The sequence below is a fragment of the Sceloporus occidentalis genome, unplaced genomic scaffold (genome assembly GCF_023333645.1).
Source record: "Sceloporus occidentalis isolate IW3139 unplaced genomic scaffold, rSceOcc1.0.p SCAF_33, whole genome shotgun sequence".
In the NCBI taxonomy this organism is placed as follows: Eukaryota; Metazoa; Chordata; class Lepidosauria; order Squamata; family Phrynosomatidae; genus Sceloporus; species Sceloporus occidentalis.
This window is the reverse complement of record NW_028317013.1, coordinates 302320-326427: the sequence shown is the minus strand read 5'-3', so window position 1 is coordinate 326427 and position 24108 is coordinate 302320. Positions and strand designations below refer to the sequence as shown.

At 38.6% G+C, this 24108-nt stretch overlaps 1 protein-coding gene across 1 annotated transcript in view; it reads right to left on the bottom strand.

Moving 5' to 3' along the window:
- Nucleotides 1–24108, bottom strand: part of LOC149298294 (coagulation factor V-like) — a 43443-nt gene that overhangs the window by 6474 nt on the left and 12861 nt on the right. Inside the window, exons 8-20 of the mRNA XM_089487477.1 lie at nt 17147–17285; nt 16810–16912; nt 16222–16433; nt 12785–12923; nt 12257–12466; nt 9852–11346; nt 8090–8802; nt 7325–7476; nt 6758–6994; nt 5724–5928; nt 4635–4814; nt 2966–3082; nt 64–135 (exon numbers count right to left, since the gene is read on the bottom strand). Of these exons, the coding sequence (XP_089343603.1) occupies nt 64–135; nt 2966–3082; nt 4635–4814; nt 5724–5928; nt 6758–6994; nt 7325–7476; nt 8090–8802; nt 9852–11346; nt 12257–12466; nt 12785–12923; nt 16222–16433; nt 16810–16912; nt 17147–17285 (3974 nt within the window). The remainder of the gene's footprint in view (nt 1–63; nt 136–2965; nt 3083–4634; nt 4815–5723; nt 5929–6757; nt 6995–7324; nt 7477–8089; nt 8803–9851; nt 11347–12256; nt 12467–12784; nt 12924–16221; nt 16434–16809; nt 16913–17146; nt 17286–24108) is intronic.

Here is a 24108-nt window from a genome sequence, read left to right as displayed (position 1 = left end):
ATGTTTATATATAACCACTATAGATATTGTTCTTTCTGGTTCAATGTTAAGCTTTTAAATTACCTGTATAATGAGATGCAGTGATCTGTTGATCAGATATAAGTCCCGTTGTCATGCCTAGCGGCTTGTTGCAATCTGCAGAGAACACAACAAAGTTTATTTTAACTAAATGTGCTTGATGCATTGCAGACTTTTTTTTTTATAACTTAGTATTTGGAATTGATGATTTCTAAACTACCAACCAAGGGTTACAACTGAATAGAGTGGGGACAGCCACATCTTCCTGACAGCAATGTATTTATTATGGGTCCTGCCATATGCCTGAGCCAGGCAGCAACCCCAGTCATCCCTTTCTCAGTATTGTGTGTGAGAATGACAACCATCTGGTACAGCATGCTATGGGTGATGTGCTGTCTAGGTACAGCCCTTAAGAGTGCCCCTAGATTTGTGCCACCCTGTGGACCTGCCACTTTCTCGGCATTTTGGGATTAATGCCCTGACTGCTAAACTGTTAATTGTAGGATAAAGCATGGTTTGCAATTTATCTTCTTGTCTTAACTTAACTATATGGTCACAGATTCAAGACTGTCAACTATGTTACATTGACAGCAACAAAAAAAACAGCTCTCCTAAGTGATTAAATGGGGTGCATGTCCACAATGCATATATTTTCAAATATACAATCGAGACCATTAAATAGTTTGTCTACAGATGTTGAAATACCTGACAAGACATTTAACCTGCTCTAGAATGCTGACTAGTAACACGCTTACCTTAAACTATGCCCTAGGCCTAATCCAGCGCAGTGCCACCAACAGTCCCCTCTGCGCTGCTGTCCTTACTGTTCACACTGCGCCAAAATGAACATGATATGAATAGGCTGGGGAGATCAATTATCTCCCTTTTAACAGGCCTATTTAGCAGTGGGAGCTACCAGCAGCCTGATACATTGTCTCTCTGGGATGTGGCAGTGGGACATTTCTGCTGCTCTAGAATTTACCACCGATGCTGACGCAAATATCCTCACACAATGGCCGACACAAACATGTGCAGATACGTAAAACACAGTATACAATGACAGCGACAATTTTACATTTTCAATGCCAGTACAGTTTTCATAACATTAAAACGTTATCACGCTACCTGGAAAAAAACATAAAAAATTGTATATTTTCTTTTCTGACTGCAGGACTAGGGAACTACTGAGTGTGACCCTCACAGGATCTGATGTCTGTGCGAGTGCCACTAAAGTTGAGCAGCAGATTCTAATGGCTGATGCTGATAGCTTGGCTGCCGAGCTGGATACATAGGTGCTGTTGGCTGGTATATACTCATCAGCTTGAGACATTGATGGCATCTGACTGGAGTTAACAAATATATTAGATTACCTTCTTATAACTATATCCTTCTGAGGAGAAGTCAGGTGGGCCCTGCAATAAGCTGGCGCCATATACAAGTATAGTGGGCTTGGTCCATAGTCCACTGATGTACCACCTGCCACCATCAACATAGATAAGGTGGTGGTCCCTACATGGCCATGGCCTGCAGCATGGCATAGATATGTGGCTAAATCCAGGTATGAGTTAAGGTTAAGGGTGGGGGATTGAGACCTCCACATAGGTGGCTGTGGTGTTGATGTGAATATGAAGTAACTACAAGGGTGTTGTTGAAAGGAATGTCATATACCAGGACCCAGAAAGTACCAAATTCCTTTGGGATCCCAGTAACTGGAACTCAGACTCTGGTGGAGCAATTTCTTGCATTTGCTGAAGGTGATCTTTGTGGGGGCCCTCCACCTTCATCCTGCATGTGGCTTGCAGCTTTAGCCATGTTTTTTGAAGTACTTTTCCAGTCAGCCAATCTCTTCTATATGGCCTCGTCTCTGTCACTAGCTGTTACCGTAAAAAAATAAACCTGTCTTCTATATCTCTCTCTCTTGGAATCACTATAGCGCTATCCAAAAACAGGCAATGTCTTATAGTAGGTGTTTATAGGTTAGTTGGAAAATATCCCGCAAATGTATGATCTTGATATAATGAACTTTTATTGTGCCAAGAACATGGCCTAACATCAATGTGGCATTTTTCTTTTCCATTGGAGAGACTGCAATTTGTGATTAAGTGAAACTGAGAGAGGAATAACTAGTTATATCACAGCAAGTGGTCTTCATTTGCCGCAAAAGTACTATACTACAATAATACTACTGTCATTCAAACCATATTTTTTTTTTGTATATGAAGAACGCTTTTATCTTACAAATTCCTCTTCCTCAATAATTCTTAAAACATATTATGTAAAAAGAACTATAAACAGTAACCTATTGTAGATTTCACTGGTCTAGGTTTCAAAAAAATAAATTTTCCCCCCGATTTTTTTTCAAATACATGTTTTTTTTTAATCTATGCTTAGCATAGTGTGTTTCCAATGTTAAAGGCTCTGTATACCATGACAGCTACTGTCTTTTGGAAGTTCCAGAGTAGGGTGACCACACCAGCCATGTTTTCCAGGACACGTATAATATTTACATATTGCTGACCAGCCCTGCAGCATGGGGGGACTAACTGATTAATTGGTTCCCTTCCCTTCCGTAAATCTACACATCCCACATACTGCAAGACAGATTTTTTTTCTGGCCTGGTCTGCAATATGTCAAAATTATATGTGTCAAAATTATATGTGTCCTGAAAAACATGGCCGATGTGGTCACCCTATTCCGGCACTGGTTGTTAATTCCATTTCTCACACTATTTCCAGAGTCTTCTCCTTTGACCAGAGATCAATAAATAAGTGTCCCAGTCGTTCCCACAGAACAGCAAGGGCTAAAATAATGCACGGCCACTGGTGTGGCAATGTTTTTTTATTAGTCTAACATATCTATGTTATTTATTAGAAATTATCACCTTAATATATACTTTTAGAATTCATTGTCAATTGATATAACCATAATTGATGCTTACGTGCCTACCTTTATGGATAATATGAAACATTGCCTGCATTCCTGCTTGCTGATATTCGGCAACCTCGGTATCCAAAAGCCACCAACCTTCTCTTGATGGCTGCATTTCAACTGTCGCAAATGAGCCTTAAAACAGAGAATGAAAACTAGTAAGAATTACCAGATTTTAAATTCCATGGATAATTACCGTATTGGCTCGATTATGGGCCGCACACGATTATAGGCCGCACACGATTATAGGCCGCACCCTTAAAGTTTGGTGCTATTTTAAAGAAAAATTTATTTTTAAAGAAAAAATACACACATAGATATCCCCCTCTGCTCCTCTGATATGCCACTCTACACCCCTGATATGCCACTCTACACCCCTGATATGCCTTATGCCCCCCTTATATGCCACTCTGCCCCCCATGATATGCTTTATGCCCCCTGATAATGCCACTCTGCTCCCTAGATATGCCACTCTACTTACTCAGACTTACCAATGTACTGCCTGGTGTCTAGCAGGGCCAGCCGGTGGACATCTGCGCGCAAGCTCCGTTGCCGGCACATCCGCCAGGGCTTCTATGGTGGAGCATCGGAAGGTTATGTCACGCCGGTGCTCTGTTATAGAAGCCCCGGCGGAAGTTCCTGCAGCGGAGGTTGTCTATGCGCATCGCGCAGACATCTACCGGCTGCCAGAGAGGAGGATCCAGGTCCTCTGCAGCACTGCGGGGGATCTAGATCCTAACACTGCTGCTTCCCCAAAGAACTGCATGTCCCGGGCATCGGGCGATACGAATAAAACCCAGATTATAGGCCGCACCCCCACTTTAAGACTTAAAGTAGGGGGGAAAAGTGTGGCCTATATTCTGGCAAATACGGTATATTTACTTTTGATGTTATATATCTAAAATTAAAAAAATAATGATATCTAGAGAATTAAAATTGATGGATTTCAGACACATTCTTTTACTCATAGGCAGAATTTTAACAGGGAGGTACTAAGGGGGGTACACTGCACCCAAGCGCTCATGTAACAAAGGTGCACCAGGGCCCGGTGAGGGAGATCACAAGACATTCCTTCACCCATGGGGCTGTTTCAGAAGTAACATCTGGCATCGTGACCTGTCTCGGCTTCTTGAGCAGACCACCATGGAATGCCGCCATCCTTCTTAAACCAATCCATAGCAATCAGCAGCTTAACAACATGGCAGAGGTAACGTAACCAGGAAGAATAATTTAACTCATCCTTAGAAAAGTTAAAATACCTTCATCGTTTTCAGTAGGTATATATTGCATAAACACGTAAACACGTAAACACTGTTAGATAGATTTATTTAGTACACAGCACCATGCCCTTAAAAATCTGTACTAATAATAATAATGAGTGCCTTAACTATAGCTGTCTAGTACATCGCATGCTAGGACATGAACTTTGGACTCTGTGTTGCTAATCTAGTTTTGAGAATTGAGAAGAAAAGCACTCCATATATACTCAGACTGACTACAGTCACTGCTAGAGGTGTCTTTACGGGATAAACATCTTGTAAATGTTGAGCAGCTTGTAAATAACTTGTAAGAGATTACTTTAGCGCCTGAAAACCCACCCCTCTAAAACTAATCTAGTCTTCTGTGAGATCAAAAAATCCTCTTGGTTTAGGAATAGAAACTAATGGTACACATATATAATATTTACCAGGAAGCAGAGGGTATGTTCCATACAGAATTTCTCTGTTGATCTTTTCGGTAATGGTTTGACCATGAAAATGAACCACGTGTATATCCTTCGGACCTCCCATATTCAACAGATGCCACCTCACTAGTTCATTTTCATACATATGCAAGCCTTGTAGGTTGTAAATAATTCCATTTATTGCTGGAATGAAATAGAAATAAATGAAAACATAAACATTTTACCAATACATGTTATTTAAAAGTATTTTGCCAATGTTGGGTTTCCACTCTTTTTGGGGCGCCACAGAGATCGATCTCTTCTTGGTTTGTTTGTCCTAGCTTGGGGTAAGAAGACAATCTTTTTGTAGCCTGCATGTTAAAAGATGGACACTGGGGGGCAGACAGAATATTATGTACCAAGGACAGTGATCTTAACTTCTCTACATTCAATTGCATTCAACACCCGAAAGTATAGGACTGGAATAGTCGGCTTGTATCCTTTCGTTGTCCATCCATTAAAAGTACTTCTCTGCATGCAGGTAAATATATGCATTAATTAAAAAAAGGATAACTTAAGCCATGGAGGATTTAAAATTAGGTTTCAGGGACAATGATCTCTGCTGCTGCACACTAGCCTGCCTATCTGCACACCTAAGGGATGGATGGATAATGCCAGCCTCCTACTCAATGTGCAAAAGCAAGTAGGCAGTAATAAACAAAAGGCTTTATAAAATAAGGCTTTAATTACCCTAGTTCCTGAGACGATGGGAGGGGGTATCTTCCTATGACCTCACATTAAACCACCAGGAAAAATGACCACAGAAGATGCTGTCTGAGCCATTGTAGCCTGGGCATTATATTAGCTGTGCCCCTCTACAACTCTAATTGGTACCGCAGTCAAATTTATACCTCCTCATGAAATCATATTTCACTTATGTTCAGTATAAAAGCAAATATACATATTAAAGTTCAAGTAGCCAGTTTAATAAACCTATATATTGTATTCACTACATGTCAGCATCTTAAATGGAGGTGACGATCTCATTTTTCCAAACTCTTTATAGAAAGACTCAACCCTCTTTATTATTAATACCATCCAAAATTGCCTTACCATGGAATGTGTGGCACTTCGCATTAGATGGCTTCGTTGCTGTGTTCTTATTGTTTGTATCAAAGTACCAACTTTTCTCTTCTTCAAAGGTCATAAAGAGCAATATGAATTCACGCATATCCACCGGCCTATTATTATGTTTATCAAGGGTGCCATTTCTACAGATCAAGAGTGGTCCTAGAAGGCCCGAATGAATATCTCTCTCCTGTTAACACAAAATCACACATTTTTTAAAATGGTAAGGTTATTTGAAAACTACTTCTTCTGGAGGTATGCAAGAATGGTGATCTGGCTAAGTCTAGTTCTTTCTTCTCTAGGTTATTTAACATGTATATTAGAAAAGTGAAATGAATAAGGGTATAGGAGGAATTCCATAATTTGTAAAGATGAGAAAAATTGGTCGATCATCTACACAAAGCTTTGTTTCACTTAACAAAGCTCATTAGTATTAGCATTATCTTATCAAATTGTATGTCCTCTGCTTTCTCCATACCCACTCTACTGTGGATGCCTAAACTCAAAGAGATGAGATATGTTCATGGTGAGGAATAATAATACAGATACTAAGAAACAAACATAAGATTCCTTGCTCGATATTATATGTTCACACAACGTGAGTTTGTAATGTACAGGTGTATGTAGCGTGGAACTGTAAAATGTAGGTTTTGGGGAAAAATTGACAGTCTGGTTTAGAGCTCTCATTGGATTTATTCACTAAAGAGAAAGCTGGCAGGAAAGCTTGAAGAACAGTTGTGGTTTCAACTGCCTGGATTTACTATTAATTATAAAGGATCATTCCTGGCTAATTTCTCTGCAAGAAGGGTTGGGTTGGCCCTGTATAATTCAGAGTTCAATCACCAGCGATGGCCCTTTGATAATGTAGAGTGAAGTCATGGTGGGGCCTATATACAGACTTTCTGTATTTGGCAGGGAAGAACCTTGCCACTCAAAAGATGAAGTTACAAAACAGTATCACATTTTTATCAGTAAATTTGAATGCACTGATCCAGTTAGAAAACATAATTAACTCTTACCGGGTTCACCGCTGAGTAGTAAGCCCATGCTCTGCAGGCTGACCCCTCTGGTTCAGGTCCTGATTGCTTTGAAGCATACCACACATATACATATTTGTCTCCTGGTTTCAGAGAATCATCTTTTTTTAACCAATCTTGTGTCTCATCATCGTATCCCCATCCTTCTGATGACTTTTCATAAGAAACACCGTGTGCATGCACAGAATAAGGCCTGGAGGCTAGATTTTTGAACGTTACCTTTCAAAATGAAATATTTGTCATTAGTGCCTAATATTAAATTATAGTAGTAACATGCCTTATAATGTTAGGTAAATATGTATCTACATCCGCAAAATTTACCTACGATAATGTATTAGAGCACTAGATGTGACTGTAAATCCTAAAACTCATAGAGTCGCGTATTTGCTTTGAGTCATAATAAGTAAATAATCACAACAAATAAACAAGATTATTAACAATGCAACAATATATTTAAGGCTCTTTGTTCAATCTACTCGATCTTGTAGAAATAGGTTCTAAATATATTCGTTTAAAAAGGTAAATTTTACCTAAATGTTCTTTTCTCACCTGTATAACATCATCAACTTCCGCTCTGATTACAGGACCAAGTATGCCAAGATGCTCTTCATATTGTCCTCGTACGGCAGGTTTCTGGAACGTGCTATCAATGTATTCTCGAAATATTACTTTTTTATATTGTGTTTCTTTTGTTTGACATTCTGGTGAATCACGTACATTATTCGAGCTAGTTATAAAGAAAATTGCATGTGATCAATGTGCTCATTTTTGTGAAATAAGACAAATATCTCAAGAAATAAAACCCAACCTGTAGGTTTCTAGCTATTGGTGGAAAATTGGCTTGATGGAGATTATGAAGATAATTGGATTTCCCATTAGGAATAGTAGACACTTGCCGAGAGTTCAATATACGAAGGGTGCTACTAATGACAGCTAAACCTACTTTAACACAATCTTGCCCATATGCCACTTGTTTCTTACTTGTCTGCCTCATTTCTTGCCAATGCCCCATTTGTAGGAAGTGTGGTTTATGAGCTGTAAAATAAGACCTTGTTTTAAATTGATACCAATATCTAAGTGGGGCCAACCCCCCCAAAAAACTATTAACGTTACCTGGTATACTTAAGTAACAGAGTATTGACACAGACCAGGTTGAGTTAAAAGCTTGTCTCATACTGCACACCTAACAAAATTTGCCTACTGCCTCTGATGTGAAATACAACCCAGATGTAGAGAATGATGTTGAAAAGTGGGAATTCAACTCAGACGCAGAGATCCACTGTGAACAGTATGGATAAGAAATAAAAACTATACTGTACCTTTTCGAACCTCCATAGTAATCCCAATGTACTTCTTCAGCAGCAATATAGTAATTTCTCTTCTTCCCTTTAGAGCTACGCAGGTAGCGTTCTATAACCCTATCTGGGTTGGAGTAATGAATAACATCATCTTCCGTGCTTACTTTGTATGGATCCTCGAATGTAATATATTGAATAGCAGAGCCTATGTCATCTTCATTAAAAGCATCTGTGTCATACTCAACATAATCACCTTCATATTGGCTGTACACCCCAATTTTAACTTCTCTAAATCCTCTGGGGGAAAATGCAGACTTGCCACTAGAGTTGCGTACAGGAACCTTTGATGTTGCATTTTCACTCTCAATCATGCCTTGGGTTTCATTAAATTCATCTTTGATTGGGTAATATTTATGAGAGCCTGTCCTTCTACCAGGTATATTTCCTACTCTTTTTTGTCTTCGAATCACGCCGTGCCTTTTGTGAACAGTATTGTTTCTGCTTTGGCCTGTATGAACTACTTGAGTTTGATTTGTGGTTTCCTCTTGTTTTGGAAGCTGCCCTTGATGGGTTTTGTTATTTGGCAATGTGAGTGTGCCATTTTGAAAAACTTCAGTCAAATTGTCAAGGTCTTCTTCTGCAGATTGCCCATAGTTATTCTCTTTCTCAGTACCATTATTGTCCTTCTGATAAAATATGGCTTGTATTATATCTTCAAATAGCTGGTTCCTAAAATTCCAAAGACATATAACATGTGATAGTACACCACAAATCTTTTCCAACTACATGGAGGGGTATTATAAAGAAGGTTAATCTGTGAATATGGGAGCACTAATACCTATATTTTGTGTTTAGTTTATTCATAAATGGCCAGCTGTACTACAAGTGAGAAAATGCCACATATTGTGACATTACAATTCTGACCACCTTGAAAAAGATGGTTAAGCATGCCTTGCTAAACAATATGGATTCCTTTTTGTGCAGGAAGCTCAATGAACAATGTCTTGGTGGGGACAATAACATGATGCTGTGCGGTTACATAGTAAGAAATGGCATTGTAAATGAGATTAGGTCTGTCACATTCAATTAAAATAGTATGTTACAAAAGCATGCTGAAGTCTCTCTGAGTCTGTCTTTTATACAACATAATTAATTCTATGTTAATTTTCTTGAGCTGCTGAGTTCAGCTGAACTGGTACGAATTTGTGCTACTGAGTTCAGAATAATGTTTCAAATGAAAATAGTGGGAATTCAGTTAAATTATTTTCTCATAGTATTATATGGAGTGAGATTAAAAAAACTCCCCTTCCTCCTCTTGCATACGGTCACTCCAGTTCACATATAGCCAGGTCAAGTAGAAATAAAAAAAAGAGATCAGTGATCCCAAAGAAAAGTACAGGTGCACAGATAAACTGTTCTTAGTTAAAAAGGGAGAAATGGGATCAGAACTGAAAACTGCCCAGGAAGCGGTAGTGGCCAGATTATTAAAAAGAATTGAAAAACTAAATGAAATGAACAAATGTTGCTTCCAAGAGGGCACCCTGAACTGAAACTTGTTATCAAATTAACCTAGCACTTACCGTGAATTATAATAGACCTTACAATAGGCCCTAGAAGTGACAAATAAGGCTCTGAATAGTGATTCTAAGAAACATATCAATATCATATAATGGTATTTTAACATTTAGCCTACATCCCGATTACAGGTATAACAATCTATTCATTATTACCATAATCATAAAATCCAGCTTTAACCAATAGATTATTGTGTGTCTCACCCAAACATTTCTGTAAATTCTGTATCTATATATTCTTCTGTTTTACTCTCTGGAGAAGTATATGTAGAATGAGTTGGTGAACTAGTTTCCATCTTCACAATATCGGAGGAGTTAATGTCTGGGATAGTTGAATATGTAGGATGGATTGGTGCAGTTGATATGTCCTGCTTTCCCATATCAGTCGCATTTATGATAGAAGAACTTGAATGAGTAGGATGGGTTGGTGTATTTTCTCTTTCTATGTCCACATAATCATTTGTGATTATGCCTGGTAAAGCCGAAGAACTAGGAATGGTTGGCCTATTTGTTCTCTCAGAGTCCGCAAAATCACTCGTCGTCGTGTCTGGTGAACTGAAATAACTAGGAGTTGCTCTCACACTTGTACTCTCAGAATCCTCAAGATCAGTTATGTCTGACATTGAATGTATGGAAGCGACTGGTGCACTTGTTATTGTTACTGGATAAATAGGATTGGTTGGTGGATTTGTTATTTCTGAGTCCACAGGATCCTTTACATTTAGTTCTGGAGAATAACCTGGATCATTTTTAATGTACAGATTTGTAAAGTCATTCTGATTGCTTTCCACGAAAGACAGAGGTATTCCTGTAGTAAATTGCTTGTTTTCATTAATTAAACTTAATGAGGAGACATTTTCAGGATTGAGGGGCACCATGTTTTTTGAGTTTTCAGTTTGTTTAAAATCTTGAAACTTTAGTGCAACAGCGTTCTCTGGAGTGTCAATATAATTTACGTCAGGGTGAGATTTATTTACTCGATTTATTACAGGTGCTGTATCTTCCATTCCCTCCTCAGTTTTGTCATGTTTTGGGAGAGATGCTTCTAAGTCATTCCTATCTTCAATTGAAACAAAATCTAGAGCCTCTGCTTCAATATCCGTGCCATTGTTTACTTGCGCCACCATTGGGATTTCATTATTAAACCAGTCCTCTTTTCTGTAAACATTTCCTTCTGTACGGAACTGCCCACGTACATTTTCCTCCAAAATATTTGTGTCATTAAATTGGGTATTTGTATCAGTGACTGTCTTATTCATCTGTAATAAGTCTTTATCTTCTGACTCAATGGACTCAAATGAATCACTTTCATCTTGTTTCAAAACAACTGGGCTATCAGAAGAGTTTTCATTTGACGAACCGTACATGTGTTCTATGGCCAACGCAGTCAAATTCAGCTCTTCTTCATGTGTCTTTGTCTGGTTTCTTAATGAGCGAATTTGAAACATTTCAGCCAAGTAATCACTATAGTCTTGCCTCAACGGGGAATCTGTGGTTTCCATTTCATTTATTGTATCATCGGAGTCTGTGTCTGAATGTCTGTGAATTTTTTCTTCAAAAGTTTCACTACTCTCAAAGGAAAAATGCTCATCCTCATAATTATAATAGTCTGCGGTAGGTAAACACTTGGCATCCCGAAATCTGATTCTCATGCCTTCGTTCTTCTTGCGAAAGCCAAAGGTTCCAAAAAGCCAAACACCTGTAAAAAAAAAAAACCCCAACAAAATTATCATTGGAATTAAAGAAACTACACACACGTTTTAAATACATATAGCTACTTTTACAAGGATTAAACAGAAAGTTTATTTTGTGCAGTAAATCTTGAGCAGTGATTTTGGGTAAACAATAAATCAGTACTAAGAAAACAAATGAAGCATTCAGCACTTTCATGAATTCTCAACAAAAGCAGGGATTGTCTACATCAGGGATCCACATAAAGTAATATAATAGAATTTTTCAATTTTATCTGTATCTTAAACGGAATGGAACCCAAGGTTGATCAATATGTAATGACTGCTTGTGTTTTTGCAACAAAAAAAGGCTTTGTTTCCCATTCTTTCCTACACTAAATCACAACAGTGGCATCGGCAGAGGGGGCCATGGCCCCACTACATCATGTTGTGCCCCCCTTGCGCCCCCCCCAATTTAAACACTGTACTTTTTTTCTCCAGCCGAGAGGGAGCACTGATTGGTGGGGAGGAGCGAGAGGGAGCCAAGAGATCGCTCATGAATACATTTTCAGCAACTGCTTGGCACCCCGCTGTCTCCTCTGTGAGGCCTTTGTTGGGGCTTCATGCTGAGATCCAGAATATGACATCATATCCTGTTGCTCAGCAGTGATGCAGCGCGTATCCAGCCATAATAATTTCTATGTTTAATATATATTTATATATGATAGCCCCGTCCCAGGTGGTAACGCTTATAGGAACAGTGATCTGTACTGCACAGCTCATTTGTGATGTGTGAGCCCTTTTGGTAGAGAAAGGTAAAATATGATCCATTGTTCAGTATGAAATACTTTTTTTTCATTGTGGTTCATTGTTACAATCAGTAGTTAAGCCTTGAGTGTTCAACCTCTCCTTGTTTTGAACAATGTGAGTATTATTTACCTTGATTATCCATTTCAACGCTGACACTTTCACTGCTCATTGGAAAAATATTTACTATATCCTCATTTTTCCTTTTATATCGAAAGGAGTGTCCAGTAACATGGACTCCAATAATTTCATCTTGGAATCCTATGCTGGAAATGTGCCATTGAATGACTTGGTTATGGCAAAAGCCTAGTATTGCATTCTGGTAGGCATTCCCATTTATAGCTAAGGGAAAAAAAACACATACAATATTTTGTTATTATTAAAACAAACAATTGATAAGTATCATTAGCAAAATTCATTTGATTCACTTTCTGTAGCAAATAAAAGTTACAAAATTTACTACAGTCTGGGATTGTTGCACCTATGCTTTCTTTACCTTTACCCTATAAAATAAGGGAATAAAAAATATGTTAGTACTGTATAGTAACATATAGCCTACATAAACTGGATTAAACCACAATAATGATAATAACAATAATAATAATAGTGATAATAATAATAATAATAATAATAATAATAAAAAAAAATGGATAAACTCACTTGGTATCACATTGCTATTGTACTCTTGTATTTGACCTTTGTTAATCTTATTACATGACTTTTGGTTTTCTTCCTGGTACCAGCTTTGGTTCTCATCAAACACTGTAAACATGGCAATCTGCTCCTGATCTGCCTTTTGCTGAAAAAAAATATTAAGATGTATATAGTCAGTAGCGTACCTAGCGGGGGGCGATCCGCACCGGGTGCCGCTCATCAGGGGGGTGCCAACAGTAATGTCCGCCGCTGGAGGAGCAGGCTCGCAAGGGAGCGGTATCGGAGGTCTTTAACAGACCTCCGGATCCCTTGAGTGATTTTAAGCCGAGTTCAACCCTTGAACCTGGCTTAAAATCACTCAAGGGAGCCGGAGGTCTGTTAAAGACCTCCGATATCGCTCCCTTGCGATCCGCGCGGCAACAGCTGCTGTGCGCCGGGATTTGTTGTCAGATCCCGGCGCACAACACTGAAGCCGCGCCCACTGAACCGGAAGAAGACAGAAGAACTGAAGAAGAGGAGTGAAGAGGAGGAAAAGAAGCTGTAAGGAGAAAAGAGTAAAGGTAGGAAAGCATTCAGTGAGTGAGAGTGGATTGGTATATATGTGGATTGGTATATGTGTGGATTGGTATGTGTGGATTGGTATATGTGTGGATTGGTATATGTGTGGATTGGTATGTGTGTGGATTGGTATGTGTGTGGATTGGTGTGTGTGTAGATTGGTATGTGTGTGGATTGGTATGTGTGTGGATTGGTATGTGTGTGGATTGGTATGTGTGGATTGGTATGTGTGGATTTGTATGTGTGGATTGGTATGTGTGGATTGGTATGTGTGTGGATTGGTATGTGTGTGGATTGGTATGTGTGTGGATTGGTATATATGTGGATTGGTATGTGTGTGGATTAGTATGTCTGGGTTGGTGTATGTCTGGATTGGTGTATGTCTGGATTGGTGTGTGTGTGGATTGGTATGTGTGTGGATTGGTATGTGTGTGGATTGGTGTGTGTGTGGATTGCTATATGTGCGGATTGGTAAGTGTGTGAGAGTGATGGGTGTTATGCTGTACCATTTCCAATGTATTTTTCATTATATAATTATGCTCTAGTACATTATAACTCCCTTCACTCTATACTGTTCCATACAGTGGCAGAGCTGGGAGACAGAGGCCTTGCACCCCCACCGCAGGACTCCTGAAAGGTAAGTGAACTTCAAAGGGGGAGAGGGTAGATAGGGAGAAGGGAGTGAGAAGGGGTAGATAGGGCAATCATACTCCTATCATGCCAAGTCTGCGAGTACATCCTGGAATCTGGGTATGCCTGGGCATGATAGGAATGTGATTGCTGTTAACAATCATATCTATATATATATATATATATTAATATTGTTATTTAAATGTTTTGTCCTATTTTGGTGTGTTACTTACTTTAAATAAAAGTGTTAGATTTTTTTTTTATGGTATTGGGGGGTCATATTCGGTTTCGGCCAGGTAAATGCTGCATTTTCGGTTTCAGTCCAGATTTCGTTTTGGTGCATCCCTACTACTAATGAAGTGGTAGGCCTACACCACATCAATGTTTGGCTTAGTATATAGTGATAGGAGTTATGCTGCACTATTGTCAATGTCTGGCTCAATGTATAGTGATAGGAATTACGCTGTACCACCGTCAATGTGTGCCTCAGTATATAGTGATAGGTGTTATGTTGTACCACCGTCAATTTCTGCCTCAGTATATAGTGATAAGTGTTATGCTGTACCACCGTCAATGTCTGCCTCAGTATATAATGATAACAGTAAGTGTTATGCTGTACCACCTTCAGTGTCTGCGCCGGTATATAACGGTAGAAGCTATGCAGTTTAAGTGTGTGTGTGTGTGTGGGGGGTGCCACATACAGGATCCGCCCCAGGTGCCAAATACTCTAGGTACGCCCCTGTTAACCCCTTCATGACAATGGCTGATTAAAAGCGCACAAATTATATATTTATTTTTTTTCAGGACAAGAAGGGCTTTCTTCAGATCCCATTATTTTGATAGTATCATATAATTTACTATAATAAAGTATTAAATATGGTGAAAACAATTGAGAAAAAATGATTTTTCAGATTTTTCCTTGAAAAATCTTTTACTCATTTTCAAAAGCTAATAAGTGGCAACCCTGGGGGCAGATGTGCATAACTGGGGGGGCAGGTTGGCAAATAAAAGGAAATAAAAAAATATATATATTTTTCTCAATCATAGCTTTTATTAAATATGAAAATATTGTTTACATGAATTAATATTTACTAGTAAAACTTTTTTTCCTATAGGGTAGTCTTATATTCAGGCTTTTTGTTTTTTTCCTAAATTAATATTCAGATTTTGGGGGGTCGTCTTATAATCAGGGTCGTCTTATAATCGAGCAAATACGGTATATATCATTGTGTACATATTAGGGGTGTGTCCTGGCCTTTAAAAAGACTGTTCAATGACTGCCTTTCTAAAAAGACTGTTCAACGTATTGCTGGGTATATTACAAAGAAAGTTATATTTATTTACAGTTCTCATGGGCTTGTTGCACCGCTGCAAACTACACTTTCCTAGATTCAAGAGATATTGGCATTTATATTAAAGGTACTGTCCCATTTACTCTGCTGAATTTGCAATATTTCAAACTAAGTGTACCATTAAAGACATCATCCTTAGTACTCAAGGCTTTCCCATACATAATTCTTGAATCATGTAAAATGTTATTTTTTCCCCAGGAATACTTAATTGCCATGTGATAAAATAGCAGGCTTAGGTAGATTGTTGCCAGGGCCGGCCCGACAATGGAGCCAAGTGGGGCAACCGCTCCAGGCGGCACTTTTGAAGGGGCGGCACTTTGCCGCCCCAAGCCCTTTGCCGCCCCAAACCCTTTTTTTTTTTAAAAAAGCGAGAGAGAGAAAGGGGCGCCGAGTGGTTTTCGCTTACCAAGCTGTCAGTACCCGCTCGGCGCCCCTCTCTCTCTCCTCTGCAGCGAGTCTCCCTGTTCGGTCTCGGTGCCGGCTTGTAATGCTGAGTGCCGGAAGATTTCCGGCGCTCAGCATTACAAGCCAGCACCGAGACCGAACAGGGAGACTCGCCGAAGGACTGCTGAAAGGTAAGTACAAGGGAGGGGGACGGAGGGAGAGGAAGGGTAGATAATGGGGGGGGGGGGGCGGCAGGGACGGAGGGAGAGGAAGGGTAGATAAAGGGGGGGGGGGGGCGGCATTTTAAAATATGCCCCAGGCGGCATTTTGCCTTGGGCTGGCCCTGATTGTTGCCTTACAACTGTGTTGTTTTATGTGAATAAATCTTCAGAGGGATGAATAAGCTTATAGACCGGCTAAGGTATATTTGGATAAACCAACTCAAGAGTATAATATATGTGGAACAACACACTTAATGTAATTATGTTTTAATTTTAGTTTACTAAGCATGAGTGTTACCTGGACACCTCTTGTATTCAATGACATTGATTTGCAAATCAGAAGCGGCCCAATCAGTCCAGATGCAATATCCTTACTGATATTAACAGCACTATGATACATTCTTGTTAGACATTGAGGGTCATCTTTTGTAGGTTCATCCACATCAAGAATAGTCCAGTAATAGGTCCTTATGTCTCCTGGCATGACAGCTTGATCTTGTACCTCATTACCTAAAAACAAAAAACATTTAGACAAAACTTTACCTACATTCTGTATTATGTTTAAGAAATTCACCTTAGAAATGTATCATTATATAGTTTACACTGATGAATCATGGAAAACAACTCTTTTACTTGATTAATAAATTCTTTATTTGAAAGATTGGGGAATACAACAGTACTATAGTACTGTACTTAGGTACAAATGTCTTAAGTTGAGAAAAGTGTGTGAAACAGACTTTAGATTTCCTACACATTCCATATGAATTGCGTCTTTTAATTTTATTGAAATGAATGTCCACATCCTTGTACTTGAACTAAGCCTGTGAGATCAATATAATTAGAATTCTATTCATAGTCAAAGAGCTAATACATTTAATGGTCGAACCTTTTAAGTCAGGAGGGTAAGTTGCACCTTCATAGTCCTTTTGCAGTGATACTCCATGGGGATAAATACTGTAGGGCTGACTTGCCATGTTCTTAAATACAACCTAACAAATAAAATTTAGGTTATTATTCCAGTACCAACTCTTCATGTGAAATTATTTAAGTCATGGAAAACCTAATACCATTTACAGTACTATAGCTGCAAATGTTTGAATAGCAGCTTGTTAAAGTTGTCAAGGAAGGGTTATTATAAAACTCACAACTCAAGCTAAGTCTGATGGTTTGTTTGTTAAAACAACTAAACAAATTTATCATGTTTGAAAAAAATGAATACGTACTGTAATCGTATCCTTGACCTGAGCTCTAATAACGGGACCAAGCAGGCCTGCTTCATTGGCAGCTGGTGCACGCTTTGTGAAGGTTTTATCGGTATATTCTCTATAGATAACTTTTTTATACTTTTGTGGGCAGTGTGTCCTGTTAGTGGAAAAGTAAGCATAACAAGGAAAAATTAAATGAACCCTTTGGAATAACCAGCATTTATGTATAAATGATGATGATATGATCTTCATCTAAGTTACAATAATGGACAAACACAATCTGTTTTAACTAATAACACACAAATTATTGTATTGTTCTGGTCTTTATTGAATACATCATTCAAACATTGTATGTATGTGAGTCAGGAGTTAGCAAACCTGGAGTCCAATCAACAAAGTGGGATTTGAAGAGCTACTTTGACATTAAAAAAACACTCAAACATTTAGCGTTTGGTATTATCAGGAAGCATCTGTTGATGTGAACCATGCCTCCCAAAAAGAAGACTTGTTTATAAATGGCTACTTTCCCTAGAAGTGGGCGTTCAGCCAAGATGGCTCCAATAGCACAACTCTGAACGCTCAATGAGGTAAAAAGGTTAATATCTCTGTTCATGAGTCTATTATACCCAAAATAATAAACAGGCATGGAGTCCATGGCAGGACACTGTCAGATATTTTATGATAGAAAACATGTATTCCACATATTCTGTATTTTACATGAAAACAAAATGGAGTCAGAGCCATTTTATTTTACTTAATCATATAGTGATTATTTCTTTTTGTCCTTGTTCTCTCTATAATTGAGAACAAAGAAGTATTCATGTATATAGATGTTTCAGTAAGTATGATACAATTAATGTTATCTTCCATGAGAAAGTTAAGGAGTAGACGCTGCATATCCTTGGGAACGTAAATTCGTATGGGGGATACATGGTAAGTCTACCAAGTCCTGAGTTACTATCTAGGAGGTAACACCTAGCGATAAGGGTGACCAAGGATAAATTCCAAACATATATGTAATGGTTTTAAGTTAATTCTTAGACCAGAGCGTCTCTCACAGGTAAAGTAAGAAATTACAACGGTGTAAATATGAGTAGAAATTCTAATTATAATGGGTAAAACCCACCGTTATGATTGGAGAATTCCAATCAAAAGGTGGAGGCTATGATAATAAGCCCTGTCTTTAAAAGCTTATGTCTTTAATAAAAAAAGGGGGGACCTTTAAAAAAGAAAAAAAAGAGATCGCACCCTGGAACGGACAGACCCTGACGGATTTATTCACCAAATTTTCCCCAGAGACTTGGAATCTTAAGATTCTGGCACCATATTTCACTCTTGGAGTTACTTTGAGTTATAACCTATATAACTGGTAGACAGTTATATTTTTTCCACTTAATTTCTTGCCACTGAACCTGGATTAATTTCTACAAGGACCGGTGGGATAACAGCAACAAGTGGTGGTAATTATAATTGTTTTATTATTCTGAATAGAGATGAATTTTGTCTTCTTCGTATAGAATTCCCTGTTTCTGGGAAGTACTATATTGCATTATTGTATATGACGGCTTGTGAGACTGCAGCTTATAACCCGTGATAATAACAATAATGAAAAGGTATTTTTACCTATAGATGAAGTTTGACATTATTTGCATCTATTAGGAACTTCACTAATACTCTTAGACACAATTATATTATTTTTAATTTGTTATATTAGTTGAACTAATATTAGAGAGATAGTGATATCTTTATTACTGCCCTGATTATTATCAATTTTTGGTTGCTGAGTGGGATGGAAATTAATTGTGTGTTACTTATAAAGTAGTAACTTATATTGATAACTATCGATAATATACTGTATTTGAATTGATTCATTTTGACATGTTTTAAGAATTTTGTGTTTTATATCATGCACTGTGTGACCCATATATAGATTTGATAAATTGTATTCACAATAAATAATATTTTTGATTGATTATCTTCGTGATATCTATCTAATTTGAATTATAATTTTCGGCGATCTGAAAGAATTTAGGATCGGAGATAAAATATAGGGTATCTCCTTAAATTAATATTGTGGATGTGGTACTACAATATTTGGTAGCGTCGTTATTTTGCGTATGTGATAAAATATTGGTTTTGCCTATTTTGTCTCATTAATATCCCTAACATAATTGGAGGCACTGCTGAGATATTTCACGTAAAATAATAATTCAAATTATTGATATACGGTAGTTGTTGTTATTTTCGGTTGTTTCACATAGTATATTTCTGGTACGGTGTATTGCATACTGATCAGTGCATAAAACATGTCTGTGTCCAGCAAGTCGAGTGCTGCTTCTGATGAAGATGTTTTGATGTCTAAAGCACAAATGCTGGTACATGTTAATAACATTAAACAGGATATTATGAGAGGTTATCATAAAAATATGAAAGCCAAAGAGAATTATGGAGAGTGGCTCCAATCCCTTAAGGATGAAGTACAAATGACCCTAACAAATGAATGGTCTGAAGGATCACCTTTGGTTGGACATTTGAATGCTATTGTTCAAACATCAGATTTGAAGGAGCGAGAAGGGTTAATCTTTTCATCCTGGCCCTACTTCTTTGTATTGGCTTCTCGGTTGTTGCGAGATCGTGAAACTAGAGAAAAAGAAGTGTCTAGTCTCCAGAAAGAAGTGTCTAGTCTCCAGAAAGAGGTGAATGCTTCTAAAGCAGCCCTGGATCAGTCAAAGGATACTCAGGCAGAGTACAAACAGTTGAGACTAAAGTTTGATGATTTAACTGATAAGCATTTGGCACTTCATGGCCAGTACTTTGATGCTAAGAGCAGGGTAACTGATTGTCAGTATGATCTTGTTAATTGTCGTGGGGAGATACGAGAACTCCAAGCCAAATTGTCTAACCAGGATAGTGTGCAAATGCCTAAGCTATCTTTGTATGGTGAAGGTGATGAAGGGGTTAAAACCCACACCACCGTAACAGAGTCTACTGTTCTGAGTATAAGTAAGCAATTACAAACTCTACAAGAACAGGTTAATCAGGTGGCTTCTGTCCAATCACAGCGGAATCAGAAGGTTATATTGTCTGATACACGCGATTCCTCTGATTCTGATGAAAATCAGGAGAGTGATAAAAGTGATAGTGAATCTTCCGTTTATTCAGAAGGTCATGTTTCAGGTGAACCCTCTGTGATGTTACAAGGTGCCAATACAGCCAGAACACACAGATCAGACGGGCGCTCCCGTAACTTTAAAGGAGCAGTAAAGGGTACTAAGAAATTACCCGTACCTGTCTATGATGCCCCTAAGGTAATTAAATTCCTTAAGGAGACTGTTGCTGAATTTTCTAAAAAAGGCACAGCTAATATTGCTGACCATTTAGAATCATTTGAAAGGGCAATGCAGTTTTTGGGAATGGATGATGATTCCAATAAGAAGCACTATGTGTCGTGGACTTTCTCAAGTCATCACAGACATTATTTTGAAGGTTTACAAAGTATGCGAACCCTTTCTTGGTCTAAAATGAAATATGAGATTAAGATTGAGTTTGGACAGTATAAAACTGTCTCAGCCGCTAAGAAGGCTGTGTATAATCTCAAATGTAGGCCTCACCAAAGTCCTAGAGAGTTTTTAACTGTTCTAAAGAACGCTTATTCTCTTACAGAACGTAAACCCAGATATGATTCTCGAGAATTTCGTGATCTTTTCTTCTATGCAATGCCTTCCCCAATTCGGACAAATCTTGCTAGAGATTATGATAGCGATTGCTCGTTAGACTGGCTTGTTAATGAATGCATGACACTGTATACAGTATTGCATGCCAATGATGATTTGTCTGATAAAAAGAGTCAGAAATTTCATGGACAAGAGGTGGCAGAGACCCAAGCCCATCTGGGATTAGAATCACAGAAAAAGAGAAGCTATGCTGAGGTGGTTAAATCCCCAAAACCTCAGAAACAGGAATCGGCAATAGCCTCACCTGTTGTCAGGCCTAAAACTCTTAATGTGGAATCCCAGGATAATAAAGGAAAAAGTCCTACGGCCAAAAAGAATCCACAGTGGAGGAAGGGTAATTCCCAGTGGAAGAAAAACCCTCAGGCAAGGAGGAAATTTTACAGGACTAATAGGGACAGATCCAGTCAGTCTGAGTCTGATAACTCCCAACAGCCTCAGCCAAATAACTCCAAACCTAATAGGCAGTACAGGAATGGGAAAAACAATTTTCGTTATCATGTCAATCAAATGAGTGACCAAATGAAATTGTTAACGGAGCAGATGACTAAATTAAGTCAAACTATGGCTACAGCGACCACCAATCCTTTTTTAGGGGTAGGTCCTGCTACAATGCCAGCTCCCCCGCAATAGATCATAACGAAGTTAAAGCCGATGTGGCAATGCAGGGATGGTTGTCAGATGATATAATTCCTAACCCTGTTTTACTTCCAGATCCTCATCATCTATCAGATGATTGTGTTAATAATGATGGTAAAACCTATGTGATCCCTCCACTTTTGGCTAGGGGGGACGTGTCTGTAACTTTGTCTTCTATATTGCAGCCAGACCAAATGAGTCCGCAAGCTAACTTGTCTTTAAAAGCACCTAGTTCCCTGGAACCGGCTCTGAAGGAGTTAACCGATGAGATGCCGACCACTAATAAGAGCTTGAATGCTCAAGACATTCCTGAGAAGGAAGAACTAGTGGGTAAGAGTGTGCACACATCAGTACAGGTTGGAACTACTGCCGTGACAGGTAACGTATGGAAGACAAGTGATATGCTGACACATTCTAAATTCTTATGTGAACTAGAAGAATATGAAGGAAGATATTATGTTTCTGTAAATGTACAGGATTCATTGCCACAACCCTTCATGGGGTTAATTGACACTGGGTCACAGGCAACTATATTGTCAAATGTGTACTTTCAGAAGGTAATGGGCTTAGCAGCAGAAAAGCCGAAGCTAAGAGATTTTCCAAATACTCTACTGAGTGTTGGAGGTAATTCCCTTCATGTCATAGGTTCAACCTGGTTAAAGTTTACCATAGGTAATAAGACCTTGAGACACCCGGTAATAGTGGTAAATCTCCCCTATGACCGATTGATTTTGGGTATAGATATACTCAGAAGACTTAATGTAATCATAGATTGTGTGAATGGGATTGTATGGTCACAAACCAAAGTACCCATTCCATATGATAAGTCTCATCAGCAATCCAGGCGTAATTGCCATGTAATTGAGGAAAGGCCGGACTCAATTGAAATTTATTTTAGGAATAGTCAGTCATCTGATGTTACTGTTTTGCAGGTTAATGATTTTATTTCCCCTGCAGATGATCATTCCATAAAAGTTCAGCCAGAGAGGATCCGAAATGTCTCTCTGGAAGGCGATGTTTTAACCATTTCTCTTCACAGGAATTATGTGGAATCTGTGGAATCAGCAGGTCATGTTCAATTCCTTGACAAAATTGAAAGGGTTAATAACAATTTATTTTTTTCTGTCCAAGTGAATGATCTAGGGAAAAGTAAGAATGCCAAGCTAAACTTAGAGATCGAAAACAGCTATATCAGCAAAAGTCTGTTAAAACAGATCGCTAATCCTAAAATGATCCGGTATCTTTCTCCCCATGACAGGTGGATCCATAATCTGGACGGCGAATCGGATAGCCATAATATTATTGCAAAATGTTTGTTATCCATTTCTATCGGAAATAAGACAGCCAAACATTTGTTTCTGGTGTTGGACGAACCTCGTTACCAGATTTATGTAGGCAATGCATCGCTTTGCTATCCATCTGGATCTGATTAATTCTAATCTTTGGACCAGGTTAAAAGGCGATCCTTGTGAATTTCAGGATGAAGATGAAGCCCTGAAATCGGCACAGTTATTGCCATATGCAGTCAGTGTTCAAGTACCTGAAGATGTAACCATTTCACAAGGGAGTAGTAACTTTCTTCTACCCATACAGGTTAAGAAAGGCCAGAGATTGAGAAATCCTAATGCATTTATCTGTTTATCCAACCGGATGCAGCAGCTAGGTGTCATGGTAACACCTACACCAATGGTAAATATCCATGGAAACCCTATTTATGTTGTTATAAACAACATTGCACCTCATAATATTACCTTATCCAAAGGTACTGTTGTAGGTTTGGCATTGGATTCAGAATATTATACTTTTGGATTCCAAAATCATGTTATAGGTCTCATTCCTGAAGAATACCTGACAGAAGAACAAATAGTGGAACAAACGTTTAATTCTATTCCAGAAGGTTTATTCACTATCCAATCTGTTTATCCTTTCAATATAGGTGAAGGTTCGTGCAGGATTGAAGAATCCTCCATCATCTTTGACCACCTAATTGATGAACAAGAATATCATGACCAAAAGAAAATTAATCCACCTGGAGAGGACCTAACCTCTAAACTTGAGGAATCCTTTGAAATAGGTCAACCTAAAGTTTTTCCTGGATTTCAGGAAAGGGTGGAGGAACAGATATCCATGGCTGACGCTTGCTCTAACGATAATGAACGTCAACAGCTAAGGGAAATCCTAATGGAGTTCCAAGAGATCTTTGCCAAAGATTCTTATGATTGTGGTTTTACTAACCTTCATGTCGCTAGGATCCAGACTGATCCCGATCTACCACCCGTATGTATCAAGCAATATAGACTACCTTTAGCGTCCTATGATGCGCTACAGGATATCATTCGGAATTTAAAGGACCGGGGCATTATCCGTTCGGTGCACAGTTCGTATAATAACCCCATCCTAGGAATTCTGAAGCCTAATGGTCAATGGCGTTTGTGTGCTGATTTAAGACAGCTAAATAAACGTGTGTATATGTCTGGATGGCCTGTACCCTACATAGACCAATACTTGGTACAAATGCAAGGATCTAAAATATTTACTGCCCTAGATTGTGCCCAGGGATACTGGACTATTCCGGTACACCAGGAAGACCAATACAAGTTGGCCTTTACA